At 59.0% G+C, this 23373-nt stretch overlaps 4 protein-coding genes across 7 annotated transcripts in view; 3 read left to right on the plus strand and 1 right to left on the minus strand.

The window, feature by feature from the left end:
* The window catches only part of RTEL1 (regulator of telomere elongation helicase 1), a 36723-nt gene extending 34230 nt beyond the window's left edge, over window positions 1-2493 (plus strand). Inside the window, 7 exon segments of the mRNA XM_084888438.1 lie at window positions 34-232; window positions 368-508; window positions 784-1017; window positions 1125-1358; window positions 1446-1607; window positions 1727-1827; window positions 2007-2493. Of these exon segments, the coding sequence (XP_084744564.1) occupies window positions 34-232; window positions 368-508; window positions 784-1017; window positions 1125-1358; window positions 1446-1607; window positions 1727-1806 (1050 nt within the window). The 3' untranslated portion in view covers window positions 1807-1827; window positions 2007-2493.
* Window positions 2494-2877: 384 nt separating this feature from the next.
* On the plus strand, window positions 2878-4609 carry TNFRSF6B (TNF receptor superfamily member 6b). The gene is made up of 3 exons (XM_084888442.1): window positions 2878-3511; window positions 3603-3806; window positions 4261-4609. The coding sequence occupies exons 1-3, from the start codon at window positions 3046-3048 to the stop codon at window positions 4545-4547; spliced, it is 957 nt and encodes a 318-aa protein (XP_084744568.1). The 5' UTR covers window positions 2878-3045; the 3' UTR covers window positions 4548-4609.
* Window positions 4610-5289: 680 nt separating this feature from the next.
* On the minus strand, window positions 5290-12254 carry ARFRP1 (ARF related protein 1). 2 transcript variants are annotated; one of them, XM_084888445.1, is made up of 8 exons: window positions 12129-12254; window positions 11674-11767; window positions 11354-11441; window positions 11073-11155; window positions 7238-7319; window positions 6985-7055; window positions 6261-6361; window positions 5290-6195 (listed from the first exon to the last, which is right to left on the minus strand). In XM_084888445.1, the coding sequence occupies exons 2-8, from the start codon at window positions 11764-11766 to the stop codon at window positions 6108-6110; spliced, it is 606 nt and encodes a 201-aa protein (XP_084744571.1). In that variant the 5' UTR covers window position 11767; window positions 12129-12254; the 3' UTR covers window positions 5290-6107. The 2 variants fall into 2 exon arrangements, with proteins under 2 accessions (XP_084744571.1, XP_084744570.1); XM_084888444.1 differs by having other exon boundaries at window positions 12017-12201.
* On the plus strand, window positions 12230-23239 carry ZGPAT (zinc finger CCCH-type and G-patch domain containing). Of its 3 annotated transcripts, none has more exons than XM_084888441.1 (7): window positions 12230-12313; window positions 12783-13443; window positions 20897-21030; window positions 21240-21395; window positions 21992-22111; window positions 22219-22627; window positions 22837-23239. In XM_084888441.1, exons 2-7 carry the CDS (start codon window positions 12854-12856, stop codon window positions 22973-22975), a joined length of 1548 nt encoding a protein of 515 aa, XP_084744567.1. In that variant the 5' UTR covers window positions 12230-12313; window positions 12783-12853; the 3' UTR covers window positions 22976-23239. The 3 variants fall into 3 exon arrangements, with proteins under 3 accessions (XP_084744567.1, XP_084744565.1, XP_084744566.1); XM_084888439.1 differs by having other exon boundaries at window positions 12299-12412; XM_084888440.1 differs by lacking the exon at window positions 12230-12313 and adding an exon at window positions 12420-12525 and having other exon boundaries at window positions 12559-13443.
* The last annotated feature ends 134 nt before the right edge of the window (window positions 23240-23373 follow it).

Below are 23373 nucleotides of genomic sequence, written 5' to 3' on the forward strand. Positions count from 1 at the left end.
GCGTGTCTGATGGGTTCCTGGCTGTGTCCACAGGAGGGGCTGGCGGCAGGCGCACAGGCGGACAGAGCCAAGCTCTTCATGGTGGCTGTGAAGCAGGCGCTGAGCCGGGCCAGCTTTGCCACCTTCACGCGGGCCCTGCAGGAGTATAAGGGCTCGGACGACTTCCAGGCTCTGGCGGACCACCTCAGCCCCCTCTTTGCCCAAGACCCCGAGAAGCACAGCCTGCTCCAAGGTGCCTTGAGGGGTGCCGCAGCCAGGGTGGGCAGAGGTGGGCCTCCCAGGTGCAGGGCTGTCCCTGCTGCCTGGCAAAGGTCCGGGTGGTGCTGCAGCATGTGGCACCCGCGCACCCAGACACCCCCTCCAACAGGCTTCTACCAGTTTGTGCGGCCACACCACAAGCAGCAGTTTGAGGAGCTCTGCTTCCAACTGACGGGCAGAGGCTGCAGCCACCCGCCTGAGCACAGCCTTCCGCGTGGGCAGTGGGCACAGCCAGCCCTGGACCCCAGTGGTGAGCGGGGCTTCCCGGCAGGCTGAGGGGCTGGCACCTGGGGTCCTGAGTGGGCCCGAGCTTGGTCTAGCCTCCCTGTCTCTGTAGGGGCCAATGGGGGGCACCACGTTGACCCCCAGAGCACAGACGGCTGTTGTCTTACCCACACCGGGGCCTTTGAGCCCCTGTCCCTCCCCGCAGAGGGGCCCTGCCCTGGGTGGGACTTCCTCAGGGACACCGCCCGGGGAGGGGACTTTCCAGCCCCAGAGTCACTCCCTCTCGGTTTGGTGCCACAGGGCGTCTCTCCGAGCAGCCAGCTCCACCGGCCATGCAAGTCAGGCCCGAGGAGGATGTGAGCACCAGATCTGCCCCATCGGGGACCAGCTGGGGGACTCCAGTCTCCTGTGCCTCGGGAAGGAGGGAGCCTGTCCCCAAGGTGACCATGTCCCAGAGTGCGGCCAGGCAGCTGGACCCTGGAGGGCACCTGAACTGCGGCCAGCCTCACCTGGCCTCCCAGCCACCACCCGAAGGTACATGGCCCTGAGGAGGCTCTGACCAGAGCCGGGAGCAGAGCTGAAGCCCTCGGAGGGAGGAGCCTCCTGGGGCTCTGGGCCGACGCAGTCTCTCCCTCCCTCAGGAGACGCTGGCCTCTGTGCACAAGAGGGGCGCGGCGCTCCGCAGGCCCAGAAGCCGAGCCCGCCTGTCGTGAGCACCTACCTGGCGGATGCCCGCAGGGCCCTGGGGGCGGGGGGCTGCAGGCAGCTCCTAGCAGCACTGACCACCTACAAACGGGACGACGACTTCGAGAAGGTGGTGGCTGTGGTGGCAGCGCTGACCACCTCGAGGCCTGAGGACTTACCCCTGCTGCAGAGCAAGTTTCTGAAGGGCCTTGGAGGGGCCCTGGGGAAGGGGACTCGTGACGGGGCAGGTCCTGAGCGTCTGCCCCCCCCGCCCCCAGGGTTCAGCATGTTCGTGCGCCCACACCACAAGCTGCGCTTCTGGCAGACGTGGGCAGACCTCACCGGCCGGCCGACCCTGGACACAGGCACCGTGCCCCCGGCACGGCAGGAAGGGAGCTCCGAGGCGTTTCCCAGCCTCGCCCCCCGGGCGCTCCGGCCAGGTAGGGTGACCTGCTGGTGCTCCTGCGCCCTCCCGTCACCCAGAGCCCTGTGCAGCCTCGGGAGGCACGGGCAGCAGAGGTGCACCAGCTGCCCCTTGGACTCCCTCCTCTGTGCCCAGGCCCCTCCGACCAAGAGAGACCAGGGAGGACGCAGAGCAAGATCTCCTCCTTCCTCCGGCCACGGCTGGACCCCCAGTGACCGCACGGACAGGCTCAGTGGGTAGGTCTCGTGGGTGTGGCTGCCAGCAGAGGAAGCCTCCCTTCCCCGTGTCCCTCCTGCTGACAGCAGCACTGGGTCTTGACCAGCCCTCAGGGGGACACTGCCGGCCACCACCCATGGGGGGGGGGAGAAGGGAGGGGGCCTGGCAGGTGTGGCCAGCGTCCTCCGTGTCTCCCCAGAACCCCAGGAGGACACGGTGTGCTGGACTTGGGGCGCCCCCGCCAGGAAGCAGAACCACAGGCTACTCTTCTGGGGACGCCTGGGCCACCCTCCCTGGATGAGTGGGGCACTTGTCTGCTGGCTCAGGGTGGGCCAGGCCCAGCAACAGCAACCCTTTGGTCCAAAGCCTATAGTCAGAGGCCGGTCCGTGAGGGGCAGCCATGAGACGGCACCCAGGTCTCTGGCCGCCTGGGGGAAGCCCTGCAGCCACCGGGGGTGGGGGCCGCACGGAGGGGTGCACCCTGAGCCATGCTGGGACTGCCTGGAGGTGGGCCGAATAAAGCCCTGGCACATGGGTAAACTGTTCACGTTGCCTGGGCTTGGTGGTGGAGTTTGAGATGCCAGAGAGGAAGGAGGGGGGCATCTGCCTGGAGTCCCCCGCCCACCCTATCCCACGAGAGGGTGCCTAAACTTGGCTCGGCCTCCATCCTTGCAGCTGGACAGGAAGACACTGACACCAGAGGGGAGAGGAACCTGCCTGCCTGCCCCCCCTTATACACCCCTGACAGCTTTGTCACAGGCTGTGCCTGGCGATGGGGGGCCTCACAGGACTGCCTCCTCCACCGGGGAGTGGGGGGAGCCTGGCCAGGTGAGGGTGCTGAGACTGTGCCCAAAACTGGGTCAGAACATGCCCTCGCTGGTTTGGCTCAGTGGATAGAGTGCTGGTCTGCAAACTGAAGGGTCATGGGTTCAATTCCAGTTAAGGGCACATGCCAGGTCACAGGCTTGATCCCTGAAGGGGGTGTGCAGGAGGCAGCTGACCAATGATACTCATCATTGATGTTTCTCTCTCCCCCTTTCCCTTCCTCCCTGAAATCAATAAAAATATACGTATTTCAAAAACAAAACAAACTGGGTCAGAACACGGCCTGCTGGAGGTCACCAGCCCCTCCCCGGGGCTTGGGAGGCCAGCCCTAATAGGAGGCGCTGGGCCAGAGCTGGAGGTCTCTGGTTGGCTGCAGGTGGGGGGGCGGGGCCTGCTCTGCCGGCCGAGTGGGAATGGTGCTGGGGCGGACTGGCGGCCCGTCCAGTCCTGCTCCAGGGAGGATCATGAAAGCGCCGGCGAGGCTGCCCCTGGTCCTGCCGAGGGCGCTGCCGCTCCTGCTGATGCTGGCCGTGCTCGGGGCAGCGGAGGACGTGCCCACCTACCCGTGGCGGGACGTGGGCACGCGGGAGTGGCTGGTGTGCGGCCAGTGCCCCCCAGGCACCTTCGTGCACCGGCCGTGCAGCCGGGACCGCCCCACGACGTGCCGCCGGTGCCCGCCTCACCACTACACGCAGTTCTGGAACTACCTGGAGCGCTGCCTGTACTGCAACGTGGTCTGCGGGGAGCACGAGGAGGAGGCGCGGCCCTGCTCTGCGCTCCACAACCGGGCCTGCCGCTGCCGCCCAGGCTTCTTCGAGTCTGCAGGCTTCTGCCTGGAGCACAAGTCCTGCCCGCCGGGCTATGGAGTGGTTGCCCTTGGTGGGTGCTGGGCACCGTGGGTGGCCGTGCCAGGGCTCTCCATGAGAATGCTCCGGGTCACCCTGACCCTGTCCTCCCATCTCCTCCCCAGGCACCCCCACCCAGGACACACAGTGCCAACCATGTCCCCCAGGCACCTTCTCCGCCAACAGCTCCAGCTCAGAGCAGTGCCAGCCCCACAGCAACTGCACAGCCCTGAGCCTGGGCCTGAACGTGCCGGGCACCCCCTTCCGTGACGCCATGTGCACCAGCTGCACAGGACCCCCACTCGGCACTCCAGAGCCAGGGAGTACAGGTGACTGGACGGGGGCAGGTGGGGGGGATAGAGGGGACCGCAGATGAGGGGAGGTTGGCCAGGGGGCGGCAAGCTCAGCCTGTGCCCTCCCCAGCTCTTGGCCAGTCCAGCCCTGGAGCCATGAGGCGTTTAGCGGGCATCTGGGAAGTGCCTCCAGCCTCATGGGGTCAAGGGTCCCCAAGACCCACCGAGGAGCCCTGGGTAGTGGCAGTGGCACCATGGAGTGCACTGTGCTGATGGCTTTAGCGTTGGCTAGCAATGCTGTTCCCCACCCATCACTGGGTGCCCAAGTCAGCAGAGCGTCCCCTCACCCCAGGCCCACATCTTGGGGCCGCCCCTCCCACCACCCTCCTGGCCTGAGAGCCAGCAGGTCACTCCCAGGGGTTAACGCCAAGACACGAGGAGGGCTGTGTGCAGGGAGCCCTCACCCAGGACCTGGCCAACCCCCCCACAGGGACCGAGGAGTGTGAACGTGCCCTCGTGGACTTCGTGGCCTTCCAGAACGTGTCCTTCCGGAGGCTCCTGCAGCTGCAGCAGGCCCTGTCGGGCCCGAGGGCTTGGGCTCCCCGCCGGTCCCCGGAGGACCGCCTGTCCTTGCAGCAGTCGCTGCGGAGGCAGCTCACGAAGCTGCGCGAGGCCCGGCCAGGGGCGCTGGCGGCAGGGCTGCTGCAGGCCCTGCGCACGGCCGGGCTGCCGGGGATGGCGCGCACTGTCCGCCAGCGCTTCTCCCTGGCCGGCTGAGCCCGTATTTATTCTACCCAGCAGGCACCAGGCTGTTTTTATAAAACCCTCTGTAAAGCTGACTGTCTAGAACTGCTGTGTGACGGTGGTGGGCTGCGGCAGACCTTGGCAGGAGGATTATGGGAAATGGCCAGTGGGTGGCAGGTGTGGCCTTCCCTCTGCGGGGCACAGGGGAGCCGAGGCTCACTCCACGGCCCGGCCCCACGCTGAGCTCTGGGTAGTTGGGGTTGGAGGGTAAGTCAGGGCCAGTCAAGGAGCGGCAGTGCCCAGGCGGGTCACCAAGTCCAGGGGCTCTGCTGTGAGAGGACTCAGCGGATTGCTGCGCCCACGCCCCTCCTTTTGAGTTCCTCCCACTCCTACCAGCAGGGGACTTCCCAGAAGGGACCAGTGTCCCGCGGGCTTTCTGGGAAATGGCTTTTCCCTGTGGGGCAGGCTCACACCCTCAACGTGAGGGAACCCAGGGAAAAGGGACTAGATGGCTCCAGGGTGGGGGATGGGACTCCCAGCCCTAGCTGCCCCTACTTCACAAAAGGCTCAGGATTTCCCATGAGTCACTTCCCCTGCCACTGGGTCCCCAGCCCCACTCCTGACTCATCCCTTTCCCAGCAACTCCTCAGGCCCGCCCTGGGAGGGGAGTCTGGTGGGACCTCCCTGGAACATGAAGCCGGCAGGTCCTGGCTGTGGCCCAGCCATTCAAACAGCCTGGATGCCCTTGGGCTGTGGCCACTACACAGGCTCAGAGTAAGGGTGCATAGGAGCCACGCAGCCTCTTTATTTTCTGCACAGGCCCCTGGCCAGGCTGCTGGTCACCAGCTCCCCCAGGGGCCATGTAAAGAGGGGCCCCAAGACCAGCCGTGCCTGGAGGGCCTATGCTGCTGGGCACAGGCCTGGAAGAGGGGATACACCCCTCACACTCAGCTGGGAGCACAGGCCCCACACACCACCCAACACCCCCACGTCCAGGTCACCCAGCCCGACACATCCCCGAGCTGGCAACCGTGGCTGCCCCGGGTGGTGGCACGTGTGCCAGGGGCCTCCCGCTCCGCTTGCCGCTCCCTGGCGTCGGGCCGGTGGTGGTGGTGGTGGTGGTGGTGGAGGTGGTGGTGGTGGCAGGGTCCACCAGGGCTAGTCAGATCGCACTTAGCCCAGTCCTGAGGCTGCATCAGCACTCAGGACCTGCTGGCCTTCGGGGATGTGGGTTAGACCCCCTTAAGGTGACACCAGCTCCCAGCCCGCCTCCATGATCAGAGAAGGCAGGGGCAAGGCCAGCAGGGCCCCAGCTCCTTCGTGGGCATGCTGCGGTTGGGATTCCTGAAGCCCTGCCCAGGCCAGGCTGGGGCAAACAGCTCCAAAGGGCACCCACAGGGCCGAAAACCGGGCCTCGAGTGGCAGAAGCCTCTGGGCGCCTACACTTTTCAGGACACAAAAGTCTGTCTTAGAGGGAAAACAAAGCAAATGAAAACTCCAAAGGCAAAGCCAGCCCAGCCCCGGGACCGGTGCTCCAGCTGGCAGGTGTACTCCTCCGCTCAGGCCCCAGCTGTGCGCCCAGCTGCCGTGCACCTACGTGATGTCCCTCTGCCGAGGCGGCCGGTGCACATTCCGCACCACGCACTTCACCATCCACTCGATGCCCTCGCGCACTCCTTTGCTGTGGAGACAGTAGGTATGAGGTGGGGCCACCGGGACCCTGGGGCAGGGCGAGGGCCCACTCACCCTGTGAGGGCGGAGCAGGCCTGGGTCAGGCAGTCCCGCCGGCCGATCTTGGAGGTACAGTCACTGAATGCAGTCTTGATATCCGGAATGGAGAGGCAAGTCTGGGGTAGGGGGGGCGGGTTGTAAGGCACAGCCTGTCCCTCCTAAAACCCTTTCCTGGCATCAGAAAAATTGTCCGGCCCTCAGGGCAATCCCTAGAGCTGCCAGAGGTCAAAGGGGCATGAGTTCAAAGATGGAGGCTGAGGACGGGGTGGGGGGCTTCTCTGCCCAGCAGGGTCCTGCCTGGTTGAGTGGCCTCAGACAGCTGGTCACAGGCGGACGGGAGCAAACTAAGATGCACCTCAGGATGCTGTAAACCCCCACCCTGCGACAGCCTTTCCCTGGGAGTTTGGCTGACTGGTGTCCCCAGAACGGCCTGTGTCCCTCCCCAGATAGCCCCTGGTCTGGGGGGTAGGGCTGGCACTGCTGTCAGCTCCAAGAGCAGCTCTGACACCACCCTGAAAAGACACCACCTTTGCCTCCTCTCCAGAGCTTTCTGTGGATCACGTGGGTCTCCCAGAGCCACAGAGAACAGGACAGGGGGCAGCCACACACACACACACACACACACACACACACACACCCCGGAGAGGAAGTGCCCTGCACAGCCAGGAGAGGCCTCGGGAGGGCTCTGCACCTGGGCAGACACCGTGCAGGGTGTCCGAGGAAGGTGGGGCAGGCTCACCTCAACATCCTGCTTGTTGGCCAGCACCAGGATGGGGACACCGTCCAGAGCCTCGCTTGTGACCATCTTCTCTGAAATGGGCAAGAGGGGCATCAGCACCCCTTTGTCCCCCTGACCACCAGCCCACCAAGGAGTCCATACATGCCTACCAACCTCTCCTGGCCAGGACCCTCTGACCTGACATGGCCCAGCCAGACACCCTGCATGTGCGGACTGGGCATGAACAGCCCGGCCCCGGTTGGGCTGTACCCACCAAAAGCTTCCTTGGACTCCGACAGTCTCTCCTCGTCTGTGGAATCGATGACATAGATGACACCGTGGCACTCAGCGTAGTACTGGGGAAGGCAAAGGGGCAGAGAGCGAGCCATGAGCATTCAGCCAACCCCCACCTGCAACACCCTTATCTGGGGTGCTTTCTGTGGGTGGGGAGGTAGGGCGGCATGGAGGTGTGCCCCCCTTGACCCCTCAAAGGACTTGCTGACCTTGGACAGGGGTAGCCACCTCCACTGACCACTTCCTAGGGACTGTATCCCATCTCCTACTTCAGGGCCGGCTCCTGCAAACCACCCACACGGGCCTGATGGTGGCCCGAAGGGAGAAATGGGGCTTGGAGGCTGGAGGAGCCCAGAAGAGCCGGTCCCCAAGCAGACCCGGAAGTGGAGCACACCAGAGGGGCCTCGTGCTAGCACCGACAACAAGCCAAGAAAGGCCTCTGAGGGCTAGGTCAGTGCCACCTGTGAAGCAGCTCTGTGCCCTGTGCGGATGGCAGGCCACAGACCACGCCAGCTGAGCTTGGAGCTGCGTGTTCTGGATGATGCCAGAGGGCGGTCAGCCGTAAGCTTGCTGACAGCAAGGGTCACGGGGAGCCCCCTGCCAACCCTTACTGCCGAGCCCGGGGCTGTGAGGCCAGTGGAACATATGCAGAGGCAGGGCCTTCTGAGATGGACTGCCTGGGCCTGGGGCGCCAGGGACACAGCCACACACTGGCCAGTCCACATTCTGCACCAGCCAGAAGAGCCCTGGCACCGTCCACACTGCGGGACAGACACAGAACCTTGCCACTGGGCTGTGCTGTGGACTAGGCAGGATGACCCAGCAGTCAGCAAGCTGAAGGAGGCTCTGGAACATTCCTGAGGGTGACACCCACCCCATCGAAGACAAGCCTTTGTACTTGCTAGAGGCGGCCCTACGTTTGCAGGTTGTGCTCTCTGCACACCAGCCTCCGTGCCGAGTGAGTGTGCACACTGCGCGCCCTGCACACAAGCCTTCGTGCCAAGTGTGCACACTGCGCGCCCTGCACACAAGCCTTCGTGCCAAGTGTGCACACTGCGCGCCCTGCACGCCAGCCTTCGTGCCGAGTGAGTGTGCACACTGCGCGCCCTGCACACAAGCCTTCGTGCCGAGTGTGCACATTGCGCGCCCTGCACGCCAGCCTTTGTGCCAAGTGAGTGTGCACACTGCACGCCCTGCACGCCAGCCTTCGTGCCGAGTGTGCACGCCAGCCTTCGTGCCGAGTGTACACTCTGCGCGCCCTGCACGCCAGCCTTTGTGCCGAGTGAGTGTGCACACTGCGCGCCCTGCACGCCAGCCTTTGTGCCGAGTGAGTGTGCACACTGCGCGCCCTGCACACAAGCCTTTGTGCCGAGTGTGCACACTGCGCGCCCTGCACGCCAGCCTTCGTGCCGAGTGCCGTAGCTGTCCGGCACACTGGCCTGCTGCTGATGGAGCTGCTGGGCAGCCGCAGAGGGCCCTGGGCAGAAAGGAGCCTCTCACTCCGGGCTGGCAGCCGGGGAGAGAAGCGCACCCAGCCATGCGGTGGCAGAGACTGCACTGCCCGCGTGTCTGGGCCCGGGCAGGGTGACGGCTCAGTGATGAGAGTACACATCTGGGTGGAGTGTGAGCAGGCTGCCGCACCTCACCCAGACCTGATGGCTGTATCCCCCATGGCCATGTGGGAGAACCCACCAAACCATTGGCACCAGGGAAGAGCTCAAGCGTGGCTTGTGGGTGGACAAACAGCAGTCCTAGCGGGACAGAGGCCAGAAGTCCCCCCCCGGGGCTGAGCGCCAGGCCGTCTCCCTATCCAGGCATTGGTGAGGGGCATGGGCCCTGCTCACACTGCCATTGCCCTGGGCTCTGCCCCACCCAATGGCGCCGGGCTCAGCAGCTGGTCAGGGCAGCGCCGCTCACCAGTCACAAACCCTGGCTGCCCCCTGGGCATCTTGGCAGAGAGCCCATCCTGGTGAACGTAACTGACCCTACCACGAGAGGTGGGGTGCCCTCCACAGTGGGGCCAGGAAGCACCTGAGGAACTCATGGGGTCCATCAAGAAAGAGGGCTCAGCCGGGACCGGTTTGGCTCAATGGATAGAGCGTCGGCTTGGGGACTGAAGGGCCCCGGGTTCGATTCCGGTCAAGGGCATGTACCTTGGTTGCGGGCATATCCCCAGTAGGGGGTGTGCAAAAGGCAGCTGATCAATGACTCTCTCATTGATGTTTCTAACTCTCTATCTCTCTCCCTTCCTCTCTGTACAAAAATCAATAAAATACATTAAAAAAAAAAAAAAAAGAAAGAGGGCTCAGCCGAAACCGGTTTGGCTCAGTGGATGGAGCGTCGGCCTGCAGACTGAAAGGTCCCGGGTTCGATTCTGGTCAGGGGCAAGTACCTTGGTTGCGGGCACATCCCCAGTAGGGGGTGTGCAAGAGGCAGCTGGTCAATGTTTCTCTCTCATCGACGTTTCTAACTCTCTATCCCTCTCAATTCCTCTCTCTATAAAATAAGATACATTAAAAAAAAAAAAAAAGAAAGAAATAGGGCTCAAACCCTCATGAGGAGGCCACAACAACACACAAGTGGTGGCTTAGGGGGGACCACACCAACTGCAAAGCCAGCCTGTAGTCCCCCTTTCCTGTCCCTCTCCAGCTTCCGCTTACAGAGGCCCTGGACTTGGAAGAGCCGTCCCCAAGCAGAGGTGTGAATTCCATGGCACAGGAGGCCTGCACAGAAACGGGCATCACTGAGGCCTGGCTGTCCAGGGTGGGCAGGATGCCAAGTGGCCCACCAGGTAACAGGGAGTCCTAGCCAGCGTGGCCACCTGGGCGGCATGAGAAACCACTTCCCCCCAGTGCTCTCCACTGGCCTCCCCAGGATGACCTAGCCCTGTCCAGTCCTGCACCTCCCCACTCCCTTACCAGGTGCTGACCTCCAACACCCACCCTGCACCCCAACCTCTGCCCATTAGCTCCGGAGACCCCGGCCTACAAAGGTCAGGATCTCTGTTCACTCCCCATGGTCTGGGACTCAGACGTGTAGGCTCGAGCTTGGCTCTGCCTCAGGATAGTTTAAATGGCCAAGCCTTCTGGCCACAGGCAGAAGCTGCCCTCTTGGCTAGAAGTCCAGGCGGGAGGAAACACTTGGGTGGTGGTGGGGGAGGGGAGATAGCAAAGGGTGACTGGGTACCTGTTGCTGGGATCAGCTCTAAACACATGGGCCACCGGGAGGTGTTGGGAAGACATGCCTGTGCCCCAGCATTAGACTACACACCGTCCACCGAGGGAGCTGCCCCAGGGAAGGCGGTGGTCCTCTCCACGGCCACACCCAGTGCCTGGCGCTGACTCTCGCTGGGGCGTGGGGAAGGGCACCACCACCTCAGAAATGCCCAAACCCTGTGTCAGAAGAGACAGCGGCGCTGCGGCCTTTGAGGGTCTTTGCCTGATGGGAAGGGCCACTCTGGAGGACGGTCATCAGCCAGAACGGAGGCCAGTGGGGAGGCCAGGCCTGCGGCTGCTGCGCACACCAGCGCTGTGCCTTCACTCCTGGCTCTGGGCCGCCTTGTCTCGCCCTGTGCTCACGAGCAACATTTCTCCGCCAAAAGGAAGCAAGTGGAGCCTCACCCTCAGGGGACCGTTTCAGGAACCAGGGTAGAATGGGGGGGAGGGGGGAGAAGAGTTGTCAGGAACAAAGCGGGTGACAGAGCTGCTGACAGGAAGTAAAGGTGAGTCTGAGGCCCTCCGTGAGAAGCGGGGGCTGAATGAGGGTGCCACCTGGAGGGAAATGGCAAGAGCCGGTGGCCTGTGCATCTGTCTCACCTTGTCCCACAGAGACTGCAGCTCCTCCTGCCCCCCCAAGTCCCAGAACATGAGTCGAGCCTTCCCCACGTCCACAGTGCCGACTGAGGAGAGAAGAATCCCGGTGAGGCTGTGGCCCGGCCATGACAGTCTCCCCGCTCCCCTGGAAGAGCACCCTGCTCCTGTGCTCCCGAGGTGGCCCTCCAGGAGCGGGCGGCCGCACACACACGGCTCAGGCCCATGGATGTCCCAGAATCCTCTGGGCTAGGTCCCACACCCACAGCCCTGGGCGATCCCCTTACTGTTCAGCCCCACGGTGGTGGTGATTTTGGAGAGACTCATCCCCTTGTAGTTCTTGCTAAACCGGGTTTTGGATTGCTCCAGGAAGGTCTGAGAGGGAGGAAGAGACAGGCACTAGAGTCGTTTTCAAGGCTGTTCTCCTTATGTCCCTCCTCCGCCTCATTCCGAAAATAGACGTTTTGCTGTTAGAGCAGCTGGTGGTGACTGCCCCGTGGCCTTGGGCGGGGAATGAACTTGGCGTCCCAGGGCCTTGGGTGGGGATTGGATTCGGAGCAGGCAGTGAAAGGGCCAGGCGAGCGGGGCCTGGGACGGGGAAGCATACCGTCTTCCCGGCATTGTCCAGGCCCAGGATCAGGATGCAGTACTCGTCCTTCTGGAACACGTACTTGTACAGCCCCGACAGCAGCGTGTACATCCTGCCAGGGTGCCATGCGCTGAGTCCAGGACCCCGGGACCGCCCAGCCTCCCCACCCCCGCGCAGGCCTGACCCGGCCCACCGTCCAGGGACCCCGCCCCGCAATGCCTCCTACACCGCCTCCAGCTCCCAGCGGAGCGCGGCGCCGATCCGCTTCCCCCGACAGACGGGGGTCCCCACGCCTTCGCTCAACTCGGTCCCGCCCATTAGGCGGCGCAGGGCTCGCGGCAGGACCCCTGAGGCGACATACGTGGAAGCCCCGCTCCGGAGGCGGGTGTGGTGCTGCGGCCGGTAGCCGGCGGGAGGCCCCGGAGCCCCGCCCCCAACGCCGGCGTTAGGCCCGGCGCCCAGCTCCGGCCTACCTGCGCCAGCTGGGCCGGAACCGCCGCGCGCCTGACCCGGTGACCCCACGCCGACCCGCGCTGCTCCGCGCAGTGCCCGATGGGAAGCGGCCGGGGAGGGTGTGAGCTGTCCCGGCAGCCCCGTGATAGGCACTTCCGGCTTCGGTGCCGGAAGCCGGAAGCCGCGGGCCGTGCCGCTCTAGCCGGTGAGGTTGGCCGCCTTTCTATGGCGCGGCCGGGTGACTGCACAGAGGAAGCTCCCCGCCCGGGTCGAGGGGCGCGGTCTGGGCACCCCGTCACTGGTGGCAAGTCTGGCGGAGGCCGGCGGGCCGGGAGGCTGGGGCTTGGGGCAGCTTCCTGAGCGGACTCGGGAGTTAGGAGGCGGGGGACGCGGGGCCGAGAAGGGAGCCGAGGCCAGGCGGCCGGGAAGGGAGCCAGGCGGTAGTACCAGGCGGCCGGGAAGGGAGCCGAGGCCACTCGGAGTGGATCATCTCTTCGAGCCTGTTTCTCGTCCTTCAAACGGAGGAGAAGCGCACACGGTTCCGCGGGCCGTCTTGAAAGATCGGCGAAGTCCCGAGTGCAGCTGTTGGCCCCGGGCTTGGTGTCAGCCTCAGGGCGGCGGCTTGGCAGTTCAGGCGGCAGATCCCGGGCTCACCTGGTTTCCCTTCCTTGCAGCTCTGCTCCCACTACCCCCGTGAGGACCCAGGACCTGCCCTGCCGACCCGGGAAGCCAGGTTTTCCCCCGCATGATGGACGAGGAGAGCCTACAGAGCGCGCTCCGGACCTACGGCGCACAGCTGCAGCAGGTGGAGCTGGCCCTGGGTGCTGGCCTGGATCCCGCCGAGCTGGCCGACCTGCGCCAGCTCCAGGGAGACCTGAAGGAGCTGATCCAGCTCACCGAGGCCAGCCTGGTGTCCGTGCGGAAGAGCAAGCTGCTGGCCACCCTGGACGGAGAGCGCCCAGACCAGGACGCCGCGGAGTACCTGGCTTTCCAGAAGGCTGATGCTGAAGCAGTTGAGGCGCCAGTAGCCTCCAGCGCAGAACTGGACCCTGTTCCCGAGAAAAAGGCTGGGCCAGCACCCAGCGAGCCTGGACTGGAGGAGGATGAAGGGGAGGACTTGGAGGATGAGGGAGAGCTGAGTGGGACGAAGGTGAACGCCCCCTACTACAGCTCCTGGGGCACCCTGGAGTATCACAACGCCATGATCGTGGGCACGGAAGAGGCGGATGATGGCTCCACAGTTGTGCGGGTGCTCTACCTCTACCCCACCCACAAGTCCCTGAAGCCCTGTCCCTTCTTCCTGGAGGGCAAGTGCCGCTTCCTGGACAACTGCAGGTAAAGCGCCGCTCCTGGCCCTGGGGCTGAGGCAGGGCGGGCCGGGCTTCCCTCTGTGTTGGCATCTCGCCCCTGTGTGTCCAGCAGAGCGCCGGCAGGAGGGAGCTCGCCGCTGGTGCGTCCAGCCGTTGTCCTTGAGTAGGTGTTTCCTTGGATTTTCTCTGGTAAATCAAGAGTAGAGGAGGCTTATGTTGAAAAGAAGGGACTTCCCCCATCACCATTTTATCCTTCAGAGTTAAACTTCTAAAATGTATGCTCATTATGGACACTTGCCACCATGCACAGAATCAGAGAGGGTGGTATGGTGACCTCCCAGGTGGTCATCTTACTTCATTTGTCATCCTCCTGCCGTTTGGTTTCATCCACTCTCCCTGCCCTGCTTCTCTCCCCTCGACCACTTTAAAGAAAATTGCAGGGGCTCCTGGGTGTTTTACCTATAAATACTTCAGATGCACCTTCACCTGACTGTTAAGGATGTTATAAAAAGGGTCTCCAGTTCATCATCAGACCTGACAGACTTAACCATAGTACCTCTTCTATGTTCAAGTACCCACAGTTGTTTTGTCTTTCTCTTAGGGCATAACTTCAATTTTGCTCCTTTTAATCTCCGAAAAGAGTATTTACTGAAATCCCTAGTAGGTAATTTACATTTTTAGCCAACAGTCCAGAGTAACTCTCTAGTTCTTTGGTCTTCCTGTTTCTTTTTCTTTCTTTCATTTTGTTGTTAATCTTCACTCGAAGATACTTAATTTCCAGAGAAAGTGGCAGGGGCATGGGTAAAGTGGGGAGAGAAATATCAGTGCGAGAGACACAGCCACTGGGTGCTTCCTGGGTCTGAAGCAGGTCTGATATGGAACCTGCAACCCATTCTTTACCGAGAATCATTGAGCAACGCTGGCCAGGGTGGTCTTTCTATTTGTTGGTGTTGTTAATCCCCACCTGAGGATATTTTCCATTGATTTTTAGAGCGTGAAGGGAGGAGGAGAGACAGAGAGAAACATGATGTGAGAGAGACACGTTGATTGGTTACCTCCCGCCCATGCCCAGACCAGGACCAGGGTTTGAGCCTGCAACTTCGGTAAGTGCCCTTGACTGGAATCAAACCCGGGACCATACAGTCCACAGGCCGACTATCCACTGAGCCAAACTGGCTAGGGCGATCTTCCATTTTCTTTTTAAATATATTTATTTCAAAGAGGAAGGGAGAGTGAGAGAGAAACGTCAATGATGAAAATCATTGGTTGGCTGCCTCCTGCACACCCTCTACTGTCCACAGGCCGACGCTCTATCCACTGAGTCAAACCAGCCAGGGCATTCCTATTTCTTAATAGGCTTTTGCTAGGTTTTAAGTCTTATTTGGCAAATATCTCCTCCCTCTCTCCCGCCAGCCTTCCTTCCTTCCTTCCTTCCTTCCTTCCTTCCTTCCTTCCTTCCCTGTCCATTGTGTTAAAGTGTAGCGTATGTGCAGAAAAGTGGGTAGATCAGAGTGTGTTGCCAGCACGGATGAAGGAGCAGAGGACTAAGCCTTTCGGCCTTTGTGCCCTGAGTCTCGGTACTTCCCTGCGTGATGTCCCATGTAAGGGTTAGAGGTTGCGTCCTCTGCACCGGGCATGTTCCCAGTCTCTTTCACACGTGTTAACTCACCTGTGCAGCATTCCTGGGCGGTGGGCCCTGCGACCACTGAGGCTGCCCAGAGCTACTCTGCTTTCCAGCACGGCTTTAGGCCCAGCCGACTCCCTGCACACACCTACCTGCTTCCACCCAGGACTGTGACTTATATTTGCTTTGGGTCTTTATAAACAATAAAATAGATAGCATGGGAGCATTCTTTGACCCCCTCCCAGACGCTGTTCCTAGCACCTTGGTGTGTACTCTCCGTACAAAACAAACGTGTGCAGCCTGGTTTCCCCCTCACTGCCAGGCCCACTGTGTCCGAGTGGCTGTGCATCCTTTCTCCCTGCCTTCCTGGCCTCCCAGTTCCCCTGTCAAAGGACTTTATTTTATTTTATTTTATTTTAAATACGGAACCACTGAATTTGTGTGTCATCCTTGCACAGGGCCATGCTAATCTTTGCATCGTTCCAGTTTTAGTCTGTGTGCTGCCGAAGCGAGCCTATGGGCCAGCATTGGAGCCCTGGTCCGTCCAGCACCCCTCTGTGCCCGCAGGCCGGCAGTCTGTCGTGCTTTTCTTGCATCAGGAGGCCCGGTGGCTGGCTTTCTTTTGTCACATTAACAACGAGGGTTGCTCAGTGAGTGCCGTGGCGCAGTTGGGAGCGGTACAGGGACCGCCGCCTCCTGTTGGCTCATTTCACTCATTAGCTGATGGTCACACCGAGGTGCCTCCCTCGTCTTTGTTTGCTGCTCAGTGGCTCTGTCACAGAAAAGGCGGGGAAATGCTGGGGTTTCTGTTTTCTCTCAACCTATCTTGACACAGAATGACTCTTAAAGAGGCAAAGAATTGAGTAATCTTTTAATCCATCCTTCTAATTTATTTTATTTAGCGTTTGATCCATTGACATTTAAAGTACAATAATTGCCAAGTCAAGGCCTGGTGGCTCAGTTGGTTGGAGCACCCTCCTATCACTGGAAGGTTGCAGGTTCAGTCCCCAGTTGGGCGCATATGGGAGACAACTGATTGATGTCTCTCTCAAATATGTATTACTTTCTTTCTTTCTCTCTCTCTCCTGCTCTCTAAAAAAACAAAAACAAAAACAAAGCACATATCCCTTGGGGGGAGAAAGGGGGGAGGGGGTCTTGTAATATTTCAACAATAAAGAATTATTAAAAACAAAACAAACAAGAGAACATCTCCTTAGTGAGAATCTTTTTTTATGTTAAAAATAAGAATAAAGCCCCGTCAGAGTGGCTCAGTGGTTCATTGACCAATGAACCAGGAGGTCATGGTTCAATTCCCAAATCAAGGCACATGCCCGGTTGTGGGCTCCATTCCTCTTGCTCATCATTGTTGTTGCTATCTCCTCTTCCCTCTCTCTGAAACCAGTAAAACATAAAAAATATTTTTTTAGTAAAGAATAAAGGAGCCCAGCTGGTGTGGCTCAGTGGTTCCGCATCGTCCATGCACCAGGAAGTCACTAGCTGGTTTCCCAGTCAGGGCACATGCCCAGGTTTTGGGCTCAATCCCCAGTAGGGGGCATGCAAGAGGCAGCTTATTGATGTTAGTCTCTCATCAGTGTTTCTATCCCTCTTCTTTCTTTGATCTAAAATCAGTGAAAACATTTAATTAAAAACGAGTATGCAAAATAAATAATTATGATAAACAAGGGCTTGCCTCTGTGGGTTTTTTCCTGTGTGTCTCATATCTTTTTGTTTCTCAATTCCTCCATTACAGCCTTCTTTAGTGTTTGTTTTTTTCCACTGTGTCTTTTTGTTGTTGCTGTCCCCCTTATATTGTTACTGTTACAAATTACACCTTTATACCCTTTATGCATTGTGTGCCCAGAAATGTAGATTTGTGATTACTGCTTAATACCTTTGTTTTTGAAATCATATGGGAAAAATAGTTGCAAACAAAAAATTTTAATACTACTTTCTGTTTGCCTCTGTTACCTCTCCCAGTGCTCACCTGGCCTGAGTTACTGGCCAGTGTCTGCCCTTTCATTCCAGTCTGATAAATGCCCTTTAGCATTTCTTTTGTTAATTGATTTCAGAGAGGAAGAGAGAGGGAGAGAGAGTTAGAAACATCAATGAAGAGAGAGTATCATTGATCAGCTGCCTCCTGCAGGCCCCCTATTTGGGGATTGAGCCCAAAACCTGGGCATGTGCCCTGGCCGGGAATTGAACCATGAACTCCTGGTTCATAGGTCAACATTCAATCACTGAGCCATGCCAGCCAAACTAGCGTTTCTTATAGGCAAGTCTATCAGTGACAAACTCCCTCGGCTCTTGTTTATATAGGAATGTCTTCATTTCTCCTTCATTTCTGAAGGATAGTTTTGCCAGAAATATGAATCTTGTCTGACAGCATTTTTCCTTCAAGACTTTAAATATGTCATCCCACTGCCTGTGGCTTCCATAGTTTCTGATGAGAAATCAGCTTTAGGGATTCTCACCCCTGAAGAGCCATATCTCTTACTACCCTCAGATCTGTCTTTGCCTTTGGGTCTTAGCAGTTTGACCACAATGTGTCTTGCTGTGGGTCTCTTTGACTTTAAACTGCTTGGATGCATAGATTCATGTCTCTCATCAAAGTTGGGAACCTTTCAGCCATTTTTACTCAGTTTTGCAAGCATTTTTTCTGTCCCTTTCTCTCCCTCTTTTTTGGGGGTATTCTATTATCCATATTTTGGTATACAGTGTATTTTAGTGTGCTTTGTAATTATTTTCTTTTTAAAAAAATATATTTTATTCATTTTTTACAGATAGGAGGAGGGAGGGATAGAGAGTCAGAAACATCGATGAGAGAGAATCATCGATCAGCTGCCTCTTGCACACCCCCTTCTGGGGATGTGCCTGCAACCAAGGTACATGCCCTTGCCCGGAATCGAACCCGGGACCTTTCAGTCCGCAGGCCGACGCTCTATCCACTGAGCCAAACCGGTTTCGGCTGTAATTATTTTCTTGATAGCCAGACACAAAGTACTGGCTAAAAAGAGCTGTTATAAACAGGCCATTGGTGATGTGGAGAGTGATGAAGGGGAGCTTTCTAATGCCTATGGTTCATACTGTCCTCTCGTAAACCCAGGCCGCTGGTGACCTGCTTCATAGGCTGACGCTCAGCACTGAGCCCCGCCGGCCGGACTCACTGCACTTTTTGTTAGGACGGAGGGATCCTCACCTCTTCTGTGCTAGCCTGGTGACAGTGTGTCCCATTGAGTGATTTCTCATTTCAGCACTGACTTTCCAGCCCTGGAATTTCTACTTGATTCCTTGTATAATTTACTCTTCTCTTCTAAGATTCCCTACTTAGTGAGTCGTTATCATTTGCTGTCATTTAATTCCTTGAACGTACACTCTCTACTTTGAAGTCATTTGTTAGATTCACCGTCTTGGTGTTCACTTCGGCAGCACATATACTAAAATTAGATTCACCATCTTGGCCCACTCAGTCAGACCCCATCAACGCTTTTTCCCCCTTAATATGTTGGTTTGCATGTCTCATAAATTTTTATTGAAAACTGGACATTTCAGATATATTTTAGCAACTCTGGCTTCTGAATTGTTTTTCCTGATGTTTTATTTTAGTACATTTTCTGGACCTAAATTACAGTCTGCCACCTGCCATAGTGTGCAGTCTCTGATGGCTGTGGTCAGATTTTAAATTTACTTTTCAATCTGGCTTCCTGGGCAGCCCTCTGCAGCTGAGTGGTCCGTCAGAACTTAGTCGGAAGCCGTGCTCAGACACTTTCTTCCCAGTCCATCCACGTGAGCTGGGGAGTGTCATTGCCAGCTGCCCCCCCCCCCCCCCCCCCCGCTGTTCCCGTCCTGGCATGCCTTGGAGCTCTTGATTCCTGCGCATCGTTCCATAGAGAGGATGTGCAGAGTGGAGCCCTCTGCGGCCCTTTCTGACCTGTCCGTTCTCTGGTGGCTTTGATTGGTTTCACCACTTTTAACCACAGGCCGGGTTTTTACCGTCTAACCCACTTCCACCATCCGAGACTGCTGCTTCGCAGGGGCGGCTGCAGACACCCATTCCCCGCCGTCACTCTGAGGCGGTCCGGGTGGACCCTTTTGCAGTTTTAGCCTTGTTCTCTGTGGCAAAGATTCAGTCACCCTGTCTGTGGCCACAGCTGAACTCGGGGAATGTCATCCTAAGAGCTTGTTCTCGGGTTCGTGTTTGAGACACTGGCATGTGTTTCTGTGAATATTGTGAGGTGGGTGATTGAGTTGGTTTTTAAATTTTTAAAATATATTTTGGAGGTTTTTTTTATTTTTTTATTTTAGAGAGGAAAGGAGAGGGAGAGATAGAAACATCAATGAGAGAAAATCTTCGATCAGTGGCCTCCTGCATGCCCCACACTGAGAATGGATCCCACAACCTGGGCATGGGCCCTGATGGAATCAGACCGTGACCTCCTGGTTCATAGGTCGATGCTCAGCCACTGAGCCACACTGGCCGGGCAAGGTTTTTCTTTTAATATGAAAAAACAGTTTTAAGTTGTTTCCTTATGAAATGCACAGTCCCTCTTTTCCTGTCTCGTTTCTAACACTTCCTGTTACCTGTGAAGCTTTCTGTATGGGTGCCCGCCACCCCCCCTGCTCTTTCCATTCCATCTGTCCATTCACCCGTCCTCTTAGGCTTCAATCCATTTGGTGGATTTGCCACTAACTACTTCGCATGGTTGGGAATTTAGACTATTTCTGAGTCTTTAGTATTTGGTTAACATCCCTATAGCTAAATCTTTGCATACTTACATTATTTTTTTATAACGATTTTATGAAGTGCTTGCTAGGTTTAAGGAATATACCAGATTCTAAGGTTTCTAATATTGCTGAAGAGTCCTCTGGACAGGTTTGGCTGGTGGTGTCTGTAGACGTATGCCTGTACCTGTGTGTGTGAATGAGTACGAAAGTTAGCGTGTGAGCCGGTGTGTGTGCGCCTCGAAGGGGTATTTGGTAGCACTCACCCGGTGTAGTCCCCCCTTTTGAACAAGCGGTTTTGCTTCTCCGTTGATGAAGGCTTTTAACCACAGACTCTGCTGCTGTCCATTTGGGGCCCAGACTTGCAGCTGCTGGTGCCTGAGGACAGCCAGGTGTGAAGAAGAGCTGCCCTGAGGCCATCTGTTTCCTCCAGACAAATGCCTCCTTCCGTGCCCTCTCCCTCTGTCACCACCAGTTCCTGCCTCAGAGACAGCCATGCCCAGCATGGCTCCATGTCGTGGGCAGATGCCAGTCCTGGCAGTTCGTGTGGGGTTAAAGCAGTTCCTCTGGAAGTGATGGTACATGGGGTAGATATGTGGTTGGTTTTCTCTTGTCTTTATTTGGCAGAGTGAAGGTTGCAATCCTCACATTTCCTTCTCTCTCTCTCTCCCTCTCTCTCTCTCTCTCTCTCTCTCGGTTTTAGTTTTAATTTCGCTGGTGCACTGATCTCTGAAAGTCAAAGCACCACTGTTACAAGTGGGTTGTGCTAGTTGGTTTGGAAAGGGCTCAGCCACATGAGCACACAAACCCTGCGCTGATTATCAGTTGCCGTCTGGGGCTTTGTGTCTGGTGGAGGCAGAGGGGCACTCTGCCAGCCACACTGTCACCCTGGCCCAGAAAGGTGATCATCCTCATCCTCCGAGGGCCATGTCCATCCCGAGAGCTAGAGTGAGGCAGCACGAGTGTGTGCATGGGTGTACAAATGGTATGTATGTATGTATGTATGTATATGTGGACACGTGTTTGTTTCCCTGTTCTGTTTCTCCCTCCCTGAGGGCCATGCCCAGGCGGTGAGACTTGGTTCTCTAGGGTTCACACGCCCCTGTGGGCTGTCTGACCGCGGCCCTCTCTGCAGGTTCTCCCATGGGCAGGTGGTCTCTGTGGATGAGCTGCGCCCCTTCCAGGACCCGGACCTGAGCTCCCTGCAGGCTGGTTCTGCATGCCTGGCCAAGCAGCCAGATGGCCTCTGGCACCCAGCACGGATCACTGGTGAGCCTGCCCATGGCGGGCCCCTCTCAGGCCCTCCTGGAAGCCCCTCTATGTTAGTCCCCTGGGACCACTCCTTTGGCTGGTGTCGGGTCCCCGCTCTGTGACAGAGGAGTGAGATCGCCCCTGGCCTTGGCCCGTCTTGCTCCCAACCTCCAGTGAGTCTCCACCCCTGTGAAGCTGGGACCTGTTGTCTTTGACCTTGCTTCCAGATATGGACAGTGGCTTCTACACAGTCAAGTTTGACTCGCTGCTGTTGAAGGAAGCCGTTTTGGAGGGGGACAGCATTCTTCCCCCACTGCGCCCAGAGCCTGCAGGGTCTTCTGACTCAGACAGTGGTGACCCGGACGACTCCAGCTATGCCAGAGGTACAGGGCAAGGGGCACCCTGGGCAGCGGTCTCCCGGGAGGCTCCTGGCTGGTGGGGACCATCGAAGCAGAAAGAGAGCGTGACAGTGGGTGAGGTGGGCTCTGCCTATGGATGGCGCACAGCAGGGGCACTAGTTGGGCCTGGAGAGACAGGGAGGCCCCAGGAGGTGGAGGAATGAGAGCATGTGTAAGGGGTCTGGGCAGGTCCGCAAACATGCAGACACAAAGACCGCCCCTTGCCATCAAGGAGTGTGAGTGCAAATGTGACCCCCCTGGTACAACCTGAGGGTGGGCCCCTGCTGGGAGGCCCAGCGCGACAGCAGGAGCAGCAGCTCCTGGGGCTTCTTCGGGGCCTGGGGTCTGGTTGGTGGGTGGGGCGGACAGCCAGGGGCTCGGGAGCTTCGGGAGCCTGTGTCCAGCCCCGAGGGACCAGTGAGGAAGGAGACTGGCGGCGTCCCTGTGGGGCTGTCCCATGTGCTGTGGTTTCTGAAACCCCGTGTCCTTGGGATGGAGAGAGCACTAAGCTCTTGGGCTGGCGCTGGCCAGAGCCCAGGTGTTCCCTGTGGCGCTGGGCCAGCCCTGCCTGTTTCCTGCAGTGGTGGGAGCCGGCGCCACCGACCACGGCGCCTGCAGCTCTGCCTTCGCGGGCTGGGAGGTGCACACGCGGGGCATCGGCTCCAGGCTGCTCGCCAAGATGGGCTATGAGTTTGGCAAGGGTGAGTGAGCGGCGCTGCGCTGGGGAAGGGGCTGGGGTGCCGCTCCACGGTGGGGGGCGGGGGGCGGGGGGCGCGTCCCGCAGCAGTGTCAGCCCCTGTGCCCCCAGGTCTGGGCCGGCACTCGGACGGCCGGGTGGAGCCCATCCACGCTGTGGTGCTGCCTCGAGGGAAGTCGCTGGACCAGTGTGCAGAGACCCTACAGAAGAGGACCCAGGGCAGCAAGGCTGGCCCTCGTAGGGCCCCAAAATGCCGGGGCAGAGGAGGCAGGCCTGGGGGCCGCCCGCCCCCCCGGAGCGTGTTTGACTTTCTGAATGAGAAGCTTCAGGGCCAGGCTCCTGGGGCCCTGGAGGCAGGGGCTGCCACCCCTGGGAGGAGGAGTGGCAAGGAGCTGTACCATGCCAGCAAGGGCACCAAGCGGGCCCTGAGCCTGCGGCTCTTCCAGACCGAGGAGAAGATTGAGCAGGCCCAGCGAGACATCCGGGGCATCCAGGAGGCCCTTGCCCGCAACACTGGCCGGTATGTGTGGGGCTGAACCTGGGCAGAGGACGGGCCCCGGGGTGGCCATGCCTCTAGTCCTGCTCTGGGCGCCCAGCCTAGCTCAGGTGCAGGCTTTCGTCCTGACCTGAAGGTGGTGGCTGGGTCTGAGGAGGGTCTGCATGGTGGGAGCCCATGCTGGGGTCTTATAGCAGTGGCCGGGAGCCCATGCTGAGGCAGCCTCTCTCTAGGCACAACGCGACGGTGGCCCAGCTGCAGGAGAAGCTGGCAGGAGCCCAGCGGCAGCTGGGGCAGCTCCGGGCGCAGGAAGCGGGCCTGCAGCGGGAGCAGAGGAAGGCGGACACTCACAAGAAGATGACGGAGTTCTAGAGCCCAGCACGTGCCAGGGACAGGGCTCGGCTCCAGCTCCCGCTGCCTCGGGAAGACCTGCTATCGTCCAATGAATGGATGCCGACAGAAGAGGGCCACTCCCAGACCAGACCCCACAGTCAGCCTCATTGCCAGGCTGGGTGTGTGGACATTGCTGAATGGAGATGGGGTACAGGGGTCACGTCTTGGTGCTCACATGCCCACAGAGCCCCCTGCCAGTCAGTGTCTGCTTATCAAGGACATTAAAGTGACTTTGTCGCTGTCTTTTAGTGGTGGCGCGGCTGGCTGTGGTGTGTGGGAGAGGTTTCTGTGCGTGGGGCAGGGGGCTGGGCTGGAGAAGTCCCCGTGAGCCCTGAGGCAGGGGGCCCAGGGGGACTGCCATCTTCCCTGGTCTCCCA

This window comes from Pipistrellus hanaki (assembly GCF_964339955.1).
Source record: "Pipistrellus hanaki genome assembly, chromosome: 6".
NCBI lineage: Eukaryota > Metazoa > Chordata > Mammalia > Chiroptera > Vespertilionidae > Pipistrellus > Pipistrellus hanaki.